Genomic DNA, 15,390 nt, shown 5'->3' with positions numbered 1-15,390 from the left:
GGGCACCGTGGGCGGGGCCTGACTCGGCCCGGGGAGCCTCCCACCGGTGCCGCGCAGCGCGCTCCGCTCCTCCGCCGAGCTCTCCAAACCCACGTGGCGGAGGGTGTCAGCGCTCCAGCCGATCCACCCACCAGCATCCTGCGGAAGGGGTGGTGCAGACGCCCCCCTCGGGCTTCCACGCCGCCACCCCTTTCTGGAGGCTCGGGCGGGGGTCCCCCTCGGCGCGGGATGCTGAACCCCGGCCTCAGCTCCTCCTCCGGCAGGGGAGGAGCTTCCGCTTCGCCGCCAGACTTAAGTGAAGTCCCCGCCTCCAGGCGCTAGCTGGTGTTTCCTGCTGCCCACCCATCTCGGGAACCGAGGCCTGTTGAGTCACTAGCAGGGCACACGACTGACCTGAGAAACCAGGAGAAGTTCCTCTCTGCTCGAGCCGAGGTGAGTTTCTCCTCTGCTGCCCCATTTTTGTCGCCGTGGAGATGGCCTCGACCCTTCAGGACAGAAGTGTCCGCCCCGGGCTCGAGCGAAGTATATGCTCCGGGGGCGGCCGGACGTGCTTTAAGATCCTCTTATTTGCTGAGCGACCTTGGATGCGTTCATAGTTGTCTACACTTCAGTTTTATCAGTGCTAAAGTCAGTTCCTACCTCGGAACGGTAGCAGTAGTGGCTTAAAGCTCCCGGCACATACTGTGTTAGTTGCCATCTTTCTTTTGTCTGCCCACGAACACGGTTTTTCCAGGAACTCTGGCTTTGATACGGAATTGCTGAGATGCTTTTCAGAAGTGGCAGGAGGGGAGTTTGCTGGCTTAGGCACCTGCCTTAGGTTTGGGAAAGCCAGGGCATGTTTTTCTGTTGCCCCCGTGCTCTGTGAAAGTGAGATGGAATCTGAACCTTCACCAGATGGGGCTATTATTAATTAACTCTTACCTTCAGGGCTGCAGGACCTCTCGTGGAAGAGTCTGGAAGGCCTTGATCAGTCCTGGTTCTTTATCCAAGTGCTCAGTTTTCCTATCTGTGATACAAGAACAATCTCTTTCCGGAGCCACTGGGAATTTTTTTTTACTGAAGATTGTAAAGTGCTTTGATATTTTCCAGAGATGATTCTTTCCAGGTTATCAAAGAAGTAAAAGAAGAAGGCGCTGGAGGCAGTGACTTTGTCAAAAGCCCCTCCAGCCTCTGTGTGGGGGCTGGCAGAGGGGGTTGCAGGCACTCCAGGAGTGAGGGCTTTAGGCAAATGACAAGCCCTGGGCCTCAAGGAGTGCACAGATTTGTGGGGGAAACTGAAACGAACAAACGGATGCGGCAGCAGTGTGCACAAGCTTTCTGTGTATGGGAGGAGCCAGAAGTGGTAGCTGAAGGTGAGCAGCTGTCAGCCGGGCAAGGGTAGGAACTTGGGGAAGGAAAGGGTGCAGAGGCTTTGGAGTCAAGTAAGTGGTGGCTGGTTCTGCAAAGACGAGAGTATGCAGTCTGAAATGAAGAGGTGGAGAAATGAGCAAGTGAGTGCCAGATGATGAAGGGTACTGCTGAGGAGCTTGGACTGTATCCCGAGGGTAGGAGAGGACCACCGGAAGAGAGCCTGGGAGTTGCATGGCTAGATTTGGTGACTGCTTTGTGGTGAGAGGGGCCACACTGGAAGCAGAGAGATCCCAGGACGGGAGGGTCCCAGCTAGAGCAGGGGCCCTGGAGGTGGATATGCATGGGCTGGATAAAGATTTAAGATACATGTTTTGTTTGTTTGGGCCGAGCTTATGGCGTGTGGAAGTTCCCAGACCAGGGATCAAACCTGCGCCACAGCCGTGACCCAAGCCACTGCAGTGACAACACTGGATTCTTAACCTGCTGTGCCACAGAACTCCAGGAAGTATATATTTTAACGTCTTTTCACATATATCAAGAAGTACAGGGAGCGTTATTGCAGTCTTAGGTTTTACATTACAGTTTAGAGCAAAAGTAACTTTTAAAAAATATATTTACAGGATTTTTTTTTTCCTTTTTTTGGTCTTTTTAGGGCCGAACCCGAGGCATGTAGAAGTTCCCAGGCTAGGGGTCAGATCAGAGCTGCAGCTGCCGGCCTACACCATAAGCCACAGCAACACCAGAACCGAGCCATATCTGCAATCTATACCACAGATAACGGCAACACTGGATCCTTAACCCACTGAGTGAGGCCAGGGATTGAACCCGTGTCCTCATGGATACTAGTTGGCTTTGTTACTGCTGAGCCACAATGGGAACTCCCTTTACAGGATTTTTTTTGTTTTTTAAACAGGATTTTTTTTTGGGGGGGGGTTGTCTTTTAGAGCTGCACCTGAGGCATATGGAGATTCCCAGGCTAGGGGTCTAATCGGAGCTACAGCTGCCGGCCTACGCCAGAGTCACAGCAACACCAGATCCTTAACCCACTGAGCGAGGCCAGGGATCAAACCTGCAACATCGTTCCTAATCAGATTCGTTTCGGCTGCACCAGGATGGGAACTCCTAAACAGGATTTTTAACACAGCCAGATAGACCAAATCTTGGCCAGCATTGCATTTTTAAGTGGATTGCCCTGCTGGCTTCTTTGAAGTGTAAGAGAAGATATGCTCCCCTCCCCATCACCTGTCAAAACCCTATCCTGATCATACTCATAAATGCCTCAAGGAGTTTCCATCATGGCTCAGCAGAAACGAATCTGACTAGTATCCATGAAGACACAGGTTCAATCCCTGGCCTCCATCTGTGGGTTAAGGATCTGGCATTGCCGAGAGCTGTGGTATAGGTCACAGACGAAGCTCCGATCCCATGTGGCTGCGGCTGTGGTGTAGGCTGGTGGCTATAGCTCCAATTCAACCCCTAGCCTGGGAACCTCCTTATGCTGCGGGAGTGGCCCTAAAAAGACAAAAAAAAAAAAAAGAAAAAGAAAATAGAAAAAAAGAAATGCCTCAGATTTTTTTTTTTTTCCTTTTTAGGGCCACACCCACAGCATGTGGAAGTTCTCAGGCTAGGGGTTGAATCGAGATACAGCTGTTGTCCTCCGCCAGAGCCACAGCAACTCAGGATCCGATCCATGTCTGCAACCTACACCACAGCTCATGTTAGATCCCTGACCCACTGAGGAAGGCCAGGGATTGAACCCGCATCCTCATGGTTGCTAGTCGAATTCGTTTCTGCTGTACCACAATGGGAACTCCCAAACAAACTGAATTTTTTTTTTTTGTCTTTCTGTCTTTTCTGGGGCTGCACCCGAGGCATATGGAGGTTCCCAGGCTAGGGGTCTAATCAGAGCTACAGGTGCCAACCTACACCACAGCCACAGCAACACCAGATCCAAGCCGCGTCTGTGACCTACACCACAGCTCAAGGCAACACCAGATCTTTAACCCACTGAGCAAGGCCAGGGATGGAACCCACAACCTCATGGTTCCTAGTCGGATTCATTAACCGCTGAGCCACGACGGGAACTCCACAAAATGAAATATTTTAAATGGCTTTTTTTTTTTTTTTGATGGATTGTACTGTGAGGCTGTCTAGTTTGCTTTATCCAAGGCCTTGAGTCCCTGGTGAGATAGAGAATAAGAACGAAGAGCATGGTCGGGCACTGTGCAGAGTGCTTTATATAGAATATCTTTTCAGAATGGGGGAGCCGACATCCAGGTCCAGATCTGTGCAGCCCCAGAGCTTGAACTCTTTCCTCTGTGCTCTGTTGCTGGATTTGATAAGTAGAGTTTTGTTTTTCTTGTTCTTCTTTGGCTGCCCTGCAGCTTATGGAGTTCCTGGGCCTGGGATCCGATCCAAAGCTCCGTTGCGACCTATACCATAGCTGCCACTATGCTGGGTCCTTTATCCCACTGTGCCAGACCAGGGATTGAACCTGCGTCCTGGTGCTGCAGAGACTGCCACCCCTACTGATCCCATTCCGCCACAGCGGAAACTCTCAGTACAATTTTAGACATGATGAGTCTCAGGCCCTGTAGGACATCCTGGTGGAAATGTCCAGAGGGAGTTGAATACATAGAAGGGAGGTGGGAAGGATTAGTGCTTAGGATGATAACTGAAGGTGTGAGCTCGCCAAGAGTGAGAGGGGACCGGGGACAGAACCCTGAGGGGCACCTGTATTGATGGGAGGCAGAGAGAGGAAAGGCCCCTGCAGCTGGGGAACACTCAGGTGACTACTGCCTCCTCTTCTTCCTGTGTTTTCAAGTTTCTTGCAGCCAGGCAGCAGCGAGGGAGACCTCCTCTGAGAAGGGAAGATGGAGCCCCCGGGAGAAGGAACCTAGACACTGGCCTGGGAATAATAAAACCTGAGTCCTGATGCTCCCCTCACCCCTCTCTCCCCACACACCCAGCCCTCGCCTTCCATCTAGAACCTCTCCCAAGATAACGTGAGGGTTTTTGAATGCTGCTGGAGGTCCAGCTAGGCAGTAGCTGACAAGTTCAGAGCCTGTTAACGCAGGGCTAGGCTAGAAGGCCAGTGCCTCGGGCAGAAGATGAAGTCTGGAGCTGACAGAGGATGACTGTCTGTTCTAGGGAAAAACATCCGTCTTCTGCCCTCCCTCTGTCCTTTGGAGCTCTTGTTCTTTGCAGGTCTTTGTTGGGTGCTTTTTACCTCTAGGATCCCTGCCCCCCAAGCCTTAAGCCTTTTTGGTTTTCAGTTTCACCTGCAAAAAAAAGAGAGAGGTAAGCATTGAGTTTCTTCTTCCTTTTCTCCTGAGGCCAGGTTGTTGTTTCCTGCTCTTAGCACAGGTGTAATTTCAGAGCCATCCCTTGTGTTCTGGTAAATCTAGGAGAGGCCAACAGGTCACTGGTTGGGGATCAAGCCCAGCGAACCAGCCATAGACCCCGGTGGCAGCTGGCAGGCTAGTTCTGGTGAATTCCAGACATGCTTGCTTGATCCCAGGGCAGGTTTTTTTTTTTTTTTTTTTTGCCTTTCTGCACTTTCTAGGGCCGCTTCCCGCGGCCTAGGGAGGTTCCCACGCTTGAGGTCTAATCAGAGCTGTAGCTGCCTGCCTACACCAGAGCCACAGCAACGCGGGATCGGAGCCGCGCCTGCGACCTACACCACAGCTCACGGCAACGCCGGATCCTTAACCCGCTGCGAGAGGCCAGGGATGGAACCCGCAACCTCATGGTTCCTAGTCGGATTCATTAACCACTGCGCCACGACGGGAACTCCAGTCCCGAGTATTAGAAAAGACAATTTGGTGTGTTGGCTATACTTACTTACAACCTGTTACAGTACTTGCTCTACCTTAGTAATCTTTGAGGTCCTTTCAAAACCTGGAAACAAAGGTTAGGATAATAAAGATATTATCAGAGAGGTAGTTATTTGCCCCACATCCGCAGCTAAGTGGCAGAGCCAAAGATTCAAGGAGGAGCCGAATCACTGCCTCTAAGAGAATGATATTTATAGTACTAGGAGATCAAGGGAAAAGGTTGTTTCTACCTACTTGGTTCTTGGGGTGAGCACTCTTTCTCCTCTGGTTTTTTTTTTTTTTTTTGGTCTTTTTAGGGCTGCACCCGCAGCATATGGAGGGTCCCAGGGGTCCAGTCAGAGCTGTAGCTGCCGGCCTACACCACAGCCACAGCAACGTGGGGTCTGAGCTGCATCTGCAGCCTACACCACAGCCAATGGCAACACTGGATCCTTAACCCACTGATTGGGGCCAGGGATCAAACCCGAAACCTCACGGTTCCTCATTGGATTCGTTGACCACAGAGTCCCGATGGGAACTCCTCTTTCTCCTCCTTCTCTTCACTTGGATGTAACTTCTCTTCATCAAGGCTTGACTCAGATGTCATCTCCAAAGAGCCATCCTATCAGAGTTACCCTTCTCTTGTAGCACTTGTGCAGATTTCCGTCATGTATGTCTTTTACGCATTGTGCCGATATCCTCGGCCTTTGCCCCCCGCCCCCGGCTCCCCCAACTCCATCTCAGACCATAAACTCCAGGAGAGTAAGAACATGTGCGAATATGTGTGTCTCAGAAGGTCCCCTGGGGTGCAACAGGTTAAGGATCCCCTGTGCATGTCGCAGCTGAGACGCGGTTTAATTCCTGACTGGGGAACTTGAACCCACCGTGGGTGCGGCCAAAACAGTAAATAAATAAATACATAATACGTGTTTCTCTTGGGTCTAGCAAAAAGCCTTGGACTGTTCATCATTTGCTGACAGAGTGAGTATTTGGGGGCCATTTGGAGACGTCTGGTTTTTATTTTATTTTATTGTTCTTTTCTTTTTTGGGGACTGATTTCTGGTTCTTAGAGCTCTCCAAAGGGGGTTGCTCCAATCACCCACCTGTTTCATTCAGTTGGAAATTTTCATTATCTGTAATATACTGCTTTCTGCTGCATTAAAATCCTGTGTCTGATTCCCTCTCCTGGGAGGACTTTTTCCTTGACTCCTGGGACAGTCCAACTCATTCTTTTTTGGTCTTTTTTTTTTTTTTTAAGGGCTGCACCCGCAGCATATGGAGGTTCCCAGGCTAGGGGTCAAATCGGAGCTGCAGCTGCTGGCCTACACCACAGCCCCAGCAATGCCAAATCCTTAACTCACTGAGTGGGGCCAGGGATTGAACCTGTGTCCTCATGGATACTAGTCAGATTAGTTTCTGCTGAGCCATGGTGGGAACTCCCAATTCAACTCATTTATTTACTTTTTTGTCTTCTGTCTTTTTAGTGCCACACCTGCGGCATATGGAGGTTCCCAGGATAGGGGTGGAATTAGAGCAGTAGCTGGCAGCCTGCACCATAGCCACAGCAATGCTGGATCTGAGCTGTGTCTGCAGCCGGCACCACAGCCCACGGCAACGCCAGATCCTGAACCCACTGAGTAAGACCAGGGATTGAACCCACAACCTCATGGTTCCTAGTCAGATTCATTAACCACTGAGCCACTACGGGAAATCCTTTCCAACTCATTTTTAAAAGCCAGTGTTGGAGTTCCTGTTGTAGCTCAGTGGTAACAAACCCTACTGGTATCCATGAGGACTTGGGTTCAGTTCCCGGTTCTGCTTAGTCAGTTAAGGATCCGGTGTGGCCATGAGCCGCGGTATAGGTTGAAGACGAGGCTTGGATCTGACATTGTTGTGGCTGTGGAGTAGGCCTGCAGCTGTAGCTCCAGTTAGACCCCCTGGCCTGGGATTTCGTATGCTGCAGGTGCAGCTCTAAGTAGAGAAAAAAATAAAAAAGCCATTGTCATTATTTCCTGGTCCCTTGCTCATTCTGTAGCACGCTGTGTACGTATATACTGCGAGGCATAGCTCATATATTTTATAGGTCTGTGTCTACTGGCTTCTTCCTGCCTTTCCCCCTCAGCTCCTCCTTGAATCATTGGGTCTGCCACTTAGCTGTTGATGTGAGGGCAAAGAACTTCCTCTCTGAGCCTGTTTTTTCATCTAAAAAATGGCACACTTCCTTTGTAAGACCCACTCAGGCGCAGCCGTGTGGCTGATAACTGTGAGAAGGGCACAGGGTCTCTGTAGTTCGGACTCTCCTGGTAATGCTCATTTCATCCTCTGAAAAGGGACCCTTTCCCCAGCCCGTTCTGTCCCCTGGTCTCAGTTTATCTCTTAAAAGCCTTTGCTAGTCTTATACCAGCTTGAGCCTTACATAGTCAAACCTGGGCACTTCTGGGGAACTACCTGCCTTTGTTTTTAGGTTTAGAGCTCTTTTTTTTTTTTTTTTTGGTCTTTTGGGCATATGGAGGTTCCCAGGCTAGCGGTCCAGTCAGAGCTGTAGCTGCCCGCCTATGCCAGGGCCACCGCAACACTGGATCTGTGCCCCATCTGCGACGTACACCGCAGTTCACGGCAACACCAGATCCTTAACCCACTGAGCGAGGCCAGGGATCCAACCCGAGCCCTCATGGATGCTGCTAGTTGGGTTTGCTAACCACTGAGCCCCGACGGGAACTCCCTGGGTTTAGAACTCTTTAACACAGACCTTGAGCCTGGAAGAAGGAGGAGCAGCCAGGCTGGTGGTCTGGTGAGTGTGTGCTCCGTAGGCTGGCTTTGGTTGGTTCTGGGCACCCTGACTCAGCTGCCTCTGCTCCCAAGCATGTACGCATGACCCTGTATTTGTCCTCCTGTGACTTCTGTGCCCCCTTTACCAGCCACGTTTTACAGGGGTCCTGACCCATGGGTAGCCAAGGTCCAAGCAGCAGTCCTGACCCCCACACCCTTCTCTTGCCATGTGTTTCAGGGGCAATGGCGGCTTCCTGTGTCCTCCTGCATACTGGGCAGAAGATGCCCCTGATTGGACTAGGCACCTGGAAGAGCGAGCCTGGCCAGGTGAGGGACCGGGACGAGGAGGAGGCCTTCTTGTGCCTCTGCTTTGGGAAGGGGTCCCTGGGTCTTCCTGCCCAGCCCTACCTCCGCTGGGATGAGCCTGGAGGCAGTGGGAAGAAGCAAGGGAAGAAGGGGCCCGCAGTGAGCACTCGGCTTCCCCAGCTGAGTCAGAGGAGGATGTGGGGGGTCCGGCAAGGCCGAGGTCGTAGGAAGGAGCCCTTTCCCTGGCTGGATCTGCACTGAGTGCTGTGGACACATGGAGCCCCTCTGTGCTGGCCCTGTGCTAATCCCTACCATGCCACGTATCACCCTATGCTGAGATCCTGTCTCCGGCCCCCACAGTGCTCCTTGAGGCCAGAGGTAGGCATGCAGCAGGTGTCAGGGTTTAAAGAATAACTAAGTCGGGCGTTTCCATCATGGCGAAGCGGAAACAGATCTGACTCATATCCCTGAGGACGCAGGTTCCATCCCTGGCCTCGCTCAGTGGGTTAAGGGTCTGACTTTGCAGTGAGCTGTGGTATAGGTCGCAGACTCAGCTTGAATCTGGCTGTGGCTGTGGCTTTGTTGTAGGCTGGCAGCTACAGCTCCCATTCGACCCCAAGCCTTGGAATCTCTGTATGCTGCAGGTGCAGCCCTGAAAAGAGAAAAAAAAAAAAAAAGAATGATTAGGTCAACTGTTGAGACTGAAGTTCAGCAAACTTTTTCTTAAAGAACCAGATGGTTAATAATTTAGAGTTTTGTCAGACAAGTTGCAAAATGGAAGTGACTCTGTACTTAGTGTAACCTTCTAAAAATAAAGGGAATTCCTTTGTGGTTCAGCATAAGGATCCACCATTGTTACTGCAGTGGCTGGGGTCACTGCTGTGGTGCAGGTGTAGTCTCTGGCCTGGGAACCTCCACGTGCCAAGGTGCAACTAAAAAAAAAAAAATTACTCAGCCCAAGGGCTGAAAAAAAAAAAAAGGCAGCTGTTAACTGGGGTTTAGTGACCCCTGGCGTAGACCCTTCCAGCCTGGGGGAGCCTGGGAACGGAGAACTGCTTTCCTAGGTGGACGCTGGTAGAGATTCAGTTCCCAGCTGGGTAGAGCATCTCCTTAGGGCTCGCTTCTTGCTCTTGGCATCTGAATCCAAGTTCAGAGACATTTGGGAGGGACGCTGGCAGGGAGAATGGCCTCTTGTCTTGGGGATTTAGGATGGGGTGTGTGGTGTGGTTGCGTAAATTCTGGCTTTTTCCCTTTGCTTTGCTTCTTGCAGCTGGCTAGGAGCCTGGTGCTGTAGGCAGGCCCTGACATGGCCTGGGACAAATCCAGGAGCTAAATGAAGGCAGGAGGTGGAGGCCAGAGCCAGAGCCTGGCTGTGGGGAAGCGGGAGAGAGCAGCAGGAGTAGGGTCAGGTGCCAGAGGCATATGTCTGGATAGAAGGAGGTACACATAAATGGGTATCTCGAATGGCAAGGGCCTGGCATCTTTGATTCTGCTCCCGATGTCATGTTTCTGGTCTATTTTTTTTTTGGTCTTTTTTTTTTTTTGCCTTCTTTCTAGGGCCGCACCTATGGCATATGAGGGGTCTCAGGCTAGGGGGCTAATCGGAGCTGTAGCTGCCAGCCTACACCAGACCCCAGCAATGCCAGATCCGAGCTGTGTCTGCGGCCGACACCACAGCCCATGGCAACGCCATATCCTTAGCCCACTGAGCAAGGCCAGGGATCAAACCTGCGACCTCATGGTTCCTAGTCGGATTCGTTAACCCCTGAGCCATGACGGGAACTCCCTAGTCTGATTTTTAACACAGAGACTGACGTGTCCTCTTCCTGGTGCCTGCTTTCCTCTCTCCTGCTGAGGATCTCTGGGCCCAGCTTCCATCTCCCTCCTCTGCCTTCCTTCTCTCTCCCTCTCACCGCTTCTGCTCACCTGACCTCTCTTGGTCTGCGTGGCTCTCTGCATGTGGCCTTGGCCTTGGCCTTATTTACCTGTGTATCACATTTCCCTCACCAGCTTCCAGGCCTGGAGACCTCGCTCCCTGACCTGTACTGCTCTGTTCTCTGTCAATGTATGCATCCATCTTTGGAGCATTTAGCTGGGAACCCACTGTTAGTTTTTTTTCTGGGGCCAGCCACTAAGATTGCTTAGGTGGGAAGGAAGCTTGGAGGTTAGTGGGGGTGGGGACAAAGAGCCGAGGGCCTCTGAAGAGGCTTCTGTTCCTCTCAACCAGAGCCGTCTCCTCACCTCCGCTGCAAGGATGACTTAAATAAATTCCCGCCCTCTCCCCCCATCGGTGACCCTCCCAGGGGTGTCTGTGGTGTAGACCCACAGGGCTAGACTGTCTGCTTTTCTGGCCTGGCAGGTGAAAGCCGCTATTAAATACGCCCTGACTGTAGGCTACCGCCACATTGACTGTGCTGCTATCTACGGCAATGAGCTTGAGATCGGGGAGGTTCTGCAGGAGACCGTGGGACCCGGCAAGGTGAGGACGGGGGCCGCAGAGGGGTGGGGGGCGAGGAGACAGACCCGGAGCCTGGGGCTGAGGCCTGGCGGAAGGGATCTGGCATCCACCTCCTCCTGATTCCGCTCCCACAGGGGAGTGTGGGTGGGGTGGGCTGCCCTTGGCTCTTCTCACCGTGGACCCCGCCCCCTGCACCAGGCGGTGCCTCGGGAGGAACTGTTCGTGACTTCCAAGCTGTGGAACACGAAGCACCACCCCGAGGATGTGGAGCCTGCCCTCCGGAAGACCCTGGCTGACCTCCAGCTCGAGTATTTGGACCTGTACCTGATGCACTGGCCCTACGCCTTTGAGTGAGCCTTGCCAGGGAGCTGGGGGAGGGGGGGTCAGGTTAGTAACTTGTAAGTCAGTGGCCAAGCAGGAGAGGAGTGGCAAACTGAGGGGCCTGCCTACCCCCCCAACACCTCCCCACCCCCTCTCAACACCCCACCCACCTCCAACTGGAATGCAGCCATTTCTGCAGGTAGTTTAGCTACAGAAAAAGGAGTGTAGCCTCACCTGGTATGTATCCTGTACATAGGTGGTCCCTCCTGCTCCCTTTATACATCTGAGATACAGTCTAGCTTCTGTTGCTCTGGGTTGCAGTACAGAGTAAGCTCCACAGAGGGTGTGAGAGGAGCTGACTGTGGGCCCTGGGCTCTGTGCTTGAAGGAGGCTGCAGGAGCGTGCAGCTCCCTGGGGAGAAAGGAGGTAGGAAAGACGTCCCCAAGGAAAGGAGGAGCAATCTTGGAAGAAGGCAGAGAGGGGATGGGCATTCCCTATAGCATCTACACTCGGGTCCTGACCTGGCAGGGTGAAAAACCCACACTTTGCTCATTCGTGGCCCTGTATCCCTTCTGGGCCTGGACTCGAGCGCAAGGGACATAGAGTGGCTGGTGGGCCAGGTAGGCAGGAGCCTGGCATTCATGTCCACACTCGGGGGGCTGTCTTTCACTCAGGCGGGGCGACAACCCCTTCCCTAAGAATGCCGATGGGACCATACGCTATGACTCCACCCACTACAAGGACACCTGGAAGGCCCTGGAGGCACTGGTGGCCAAGGGGCTGGTGCGGGCCCTGGGCCTGTCCAACTTCAGCAGTCGGCAGATCGATGACGTGCTCAGCGTGGCCTCGGTGCGCCCCGCTGTCCTGCAGGTGAACACAGCACATCCATTGGTTTGCGGGCCAGGGTGGTGTGCAGTGCGTGAGTGAGCAGATGAGACTACTTCATGGTGACGGCTAGAAAATGGCCAGAAGCGATGGTGCAGAAATCCTCCACCTATGGAAGGGCCCTGAAGTGTGGGAAGAGAATGAAACAGACAGCGGAGAGCTGTCAGGTTGAAGGGAACGGGGAGGTCAGCAGAGCAGGGTTGGTCAGGAGGTGCGTGTCTAGGTCAGGCCAGCAAGCTGGCTGTGGCCACTCTGTGGTATGATACGTTATTTCTTGGCTTAGGTGGAATGCCACCCATACCTGGCTCAAAATGAGCTGATTGCCCACTGCCAAGCACGCGGCCTGGAGGTGACTGCTTATAGCCCTCTGGGGTCCTCTGATCGCGCGTGGCGTGATCCTAATGAGCCTGTCCTGCTTGAGGAGCCTGTGGTCCGGGCACTGGCTGAAAAGTATAACCGGTCTCCAGCTCAGATCTTGCTCAGGTGCGTGCCTTCCTGGGGGAAGATGATCAGGGCAGGGAGGGGGCTCCTGGGTTGGGAGGCAGGGGTTGAGGGGTTCCTTATCCAAATGTCTGGATGAGACAGAGATCTTGCCGTGTGGTCTGGAGGGAGGCCATTCTCAGGCATGTTCCCGATTCCAGTGGGGCTCAGGGGCTCCAGGAGCTCAGAGAAAGCTGCATGGAGGACAGAACGCAAAATGTCTATGAGAACGGACTCCACTTGCTCACTGACTTTGATCCCCCACTGTAGGTGGCAGGTCCAGCGGAAAGTGATCTGCATCCCCAAGAGTGTCACACCTTCCCGCATCCTTCAGAACATCCAGGTACTTGGTGATGCGTCTGTCCTGTTCTTTAGCCCACTGGGACACAGTCTGGCCCGGACTCTGGCTAAAAGGCAGTGTTCCAGAACCCAAACTTCCACTCACAAAACTGGCTTTCCTGACCCCCCCACTTCCCATCTGCAGGTGTTTGACTTCACCTTTAGCCCAGAGGAGATGAAGCAGCTGGATGCCCTGAATAAAAACTTGCGATTCATCGTGCCTATGCTTACGGTGAGTGTGTATCACAACGAAGAGTCCGGGAATGTGAGCTCTGGGACAGGATTCTAGCCAAAGTCTGCCCTCAACCTTGCTGGTCAGAGGAGTGGCAGGATGTTGTTGGCAGGATTGCTGTCCTGGACACAGTGGGCTCTTTATTCCTTATTGAGCTTGCAGAAGTAGTATGGCTCAGGGATAAGGCATATACCCTGTGAGTTCTAGCCCTGTCTCTTAGTATCTTGTAACCTAGAATAAGTTATTTAACTTCTCCAAGCTTCCTCTGTGTAAAATGATTCCAGTTCCTGACATGTAGCAATTTCTCAGTAAATGATATAAATAGGGGAGCCTGGAAGGCATTCTCAACCTTGTTAGAGAGATTGAGGTTGTGCTGATGCCTGTTGCACATGGGGAGATAAATAGTTCCTTACCCCAGGAGACTGCAAACTCTTAGGGGCAAGGGCAGCTGCATACCAGGCTATGGGTTTGCTACTGGACCACTGTTGGTGCTGTGGCTCCTCTGAGCCTTGGCGTCGTCTGTACACAGCTGAGCAGCCAGATTTGGGGAAAGACGCCCAGGGTCTTTTGAATGTCAGCTCTTGCTAATGGAGTCTTCTGTCTGTCTTTCTTTCCAGGTGGATGGGAAGAGAGTCCCAAGAGATGCAGGGCATCCTCTGTACCCCTTTAATGACCCGTATTGAGACCATAGCTTCCGGGCTTCCCTTTTCAGCTCTTCCGCCACGGGGTCCTGCCATCCCCAGAAAGAAGGAGTTAATAAAGCCGTTGGAGCATCCGTGCTACTTGCTTATATTATTTGTCTGGTCAGACCTGGGATGGAAACTGTTTCTCATAGAGATGGTGGGTGTGACCTGCTCTGAGCCCAAATTTCCTTATCTTTCTTGGTTCTGCAGAATCAGGATGTATTAGAGTTCCATGTCTGGAGTTCCTGTCGTGGCTCAGTGGTTAACGAATCCGACTAGAAACTCTGAGGTTGCAGGTTCGATCCCTGGCCTTGCTCAGGGGGTTAAGGATCTGGCATTGCTGTGAGCTGTGGTGTAGGTGGCAGATGTGGCTGGGATCCCACGTGGCTGTGGCTCTGGTGAAGGCCCGGCGGCTACGGCTCTGATTAGACCCCTAGCCTGGGAACCTCCATATGCCATGGGTGCGGCCCTAAAAAGACCCCCTGCCTGCCGGGAAAAAAAAAAAAAATTCCATGTCTGCTTACCTAAATTAGGTATATTAGTGGAGAAGCGCCATCTAGTGGCAGGTATTAACACTACCTACCACCCGGGAGTGATCTTAGTGAATATGCCCAAAGCTGATCACTTCAGAACAGATCAGGGCAATGAGAGTCCTGTGGTTTCTTGGCACTACTGGGCATGGGTCTTGAGTTCTCACTTCCCATCCACCCACTCCACCCCCCATCTGTGCCTAGTTTTAGGAATATGAAGAGCCACATTCTGAAGTTCGGGGGACCCAGCTTGCAAAATTAGGAAGGTGGGGACAGGAGCTTTTCCTCCCAGACACTATGGTCAGTGTACATACGCCACCTGAAGGAGGCAGAGTCAGCACCAAAGCTTGTCCCTCTGCACCTCAGGTACTGTCTTGCATGTTTTGTGGACCCACTTGAGGATACTGAGGGTTTAGGAAGGTTTTTGGAAGATCCCTCTAAACTCCAGTTGCGCAAAACTCGTTTTAGTTTTGGAGTTAAAGCATTGCTCTACATTCAGCAAATATTTGTTGAGTACTTATGGGTTAGGCACAATGCTAGACTCTGGGGATATAGCTATGACCAAGACACACAGGTCTCTATAGTTTACTTGAGACACACTAAGTAATTGCATAATTAGTTTAATTACATTTGGAAGAGGTGCTATGAAAAAGCATAGAGCCAGAAGCCAACTGATTTAATCAGCTGAGATCTGAAGGATGAGTAGGGATTCATTAGTTAAAAGAGGTGAGAGTGGGAATAGTTTTCCATGCAAACTGGATAGCTTAGGGGAGAAAGCCTTAGAACTGGAAGAAGCTGTTGGAAAAACATAAAGAAGTCCTGTGTGGCAAACAAAGTGAGCAGGAATGGAATGGCACGAAATAATGCTGGAATAAAGCAAGGGCTCGGTGATGGAAGGCCTAGGAGACTGGGTTAAGATTTTATTGGAGTTCCTGTTGTGGCACAGCAGAAACAAATCCAACTAGTATCCATGAGGATGCAGGTTTGATTCCTGGCCTGACTCATTGGGTAAGGGGTCTGGTGTTGCTCCAAGCTGTGGAGTAGGTCACAGACACAGCTTGAATCCCTCATTGCTGTGGCTGTGGCATAGGCTGGCAGCTGCAGCTCTAATTCAACCCCTAGCCTGGGAGGTTCCATATGCCAAGGGCGTGGCCCTAAAAAGAAAAAAATAAATAAAAATTTTTTAAAAATGAGGTTATTTTTTGGAGTTCCTGTTGTGGCT

At 52.0% G+C, this 15,390-nt stretch overlaps 1 protein-coding gene across 2 annotated transcripts; it reads left to right on the top strand.

The window, feature by feature from the left end:
* The first annotated feature begins 290 nt into the window (after window positions 1-290).
* Window positions 291-13,734, top strand: AKR1A1 (aldo-keto reductase family 1 member A1). 2 transcript variants are annotated; one of them, XM_047789230.1, is made up of 10 exons: window positions 303-432; window positions 6,111-6,146; window positions 8,173-8,261; window positions 10,600-10,719; window positions 10,897-11,048; window positions 11,694-11,889; window positions 12,188-12,387; window positions 12,655-12,727; window positions 12,869-12,955; window positions 13,573-13,734. In XM_047789230.1, the coding sequence occupies exons 3-10, from the start codon at window positions 8,178-8,180 to the stop codon at window positions 13,636-13,638; spliced, it is 978 nt and encodes a 325-aa protein (XP_047645186.1). In that variant the 5' UTR covers window positions 303-432; window positions 6,111-6,146; window positions 8,173-8,177; the 3' UTR covers window positions 13,639-13,734. The 2 variants fall into 2 exon arrangements, with proteins under 2 accessions (XP_047645184.1, XP_047645186.1); XM_047789228.1 differs by lacking the exon at window positions 6,111-6,146 and having other exon boundaries at window positions 291-432.
* The last annotated feature ends 1,656 nt before the right edge of the window (window positions 13,735-15,390 follow it).

Source organism: Phacochoerus africanus, chromosome 8 (genome assembly GCF_016906955.1).
Source record: "Phacochoerus africanus isolate WHEZ1 chromosome 8, ROS_Pafr_v1, whole genome shotgun sequence".
Taxonomy (NCBI): Eukaryota; Metazoa; Chordata; class Mammalia; order Artiodactyla; family Suidae; genus Phacochoerus; species Phacochoerus africanus.
This window is presented reverse-complemented; position numbering and strand designations above follow the sequence as displayed.

Excerpts from the sequence above, each read along its gene's own strand:
- AKR1A1 (XM_047789228.1), top strand. The coding sequence starts at position 8,178 with ATGGCGGCTTCCTGTGTCCTCCTGCATACTGGGCAGAAGATGCCCCTG. Across the intron at positions 11,049-11,693 it reads CACTGGCCCTACGCCTTTGA|GCGGGGCGACAACCCCTTCC; the intron begins GTGAGCCTTGCC and ends TCTTTCACTCAG. Across the intron at positions 11,890-12,187 it reads TGCGCCCCGCTGTCCTGCAG|GTGGAATGCCACCCATACCT; the intron begins GTGAACACAGCA and ends TTCTTGGCTTAG.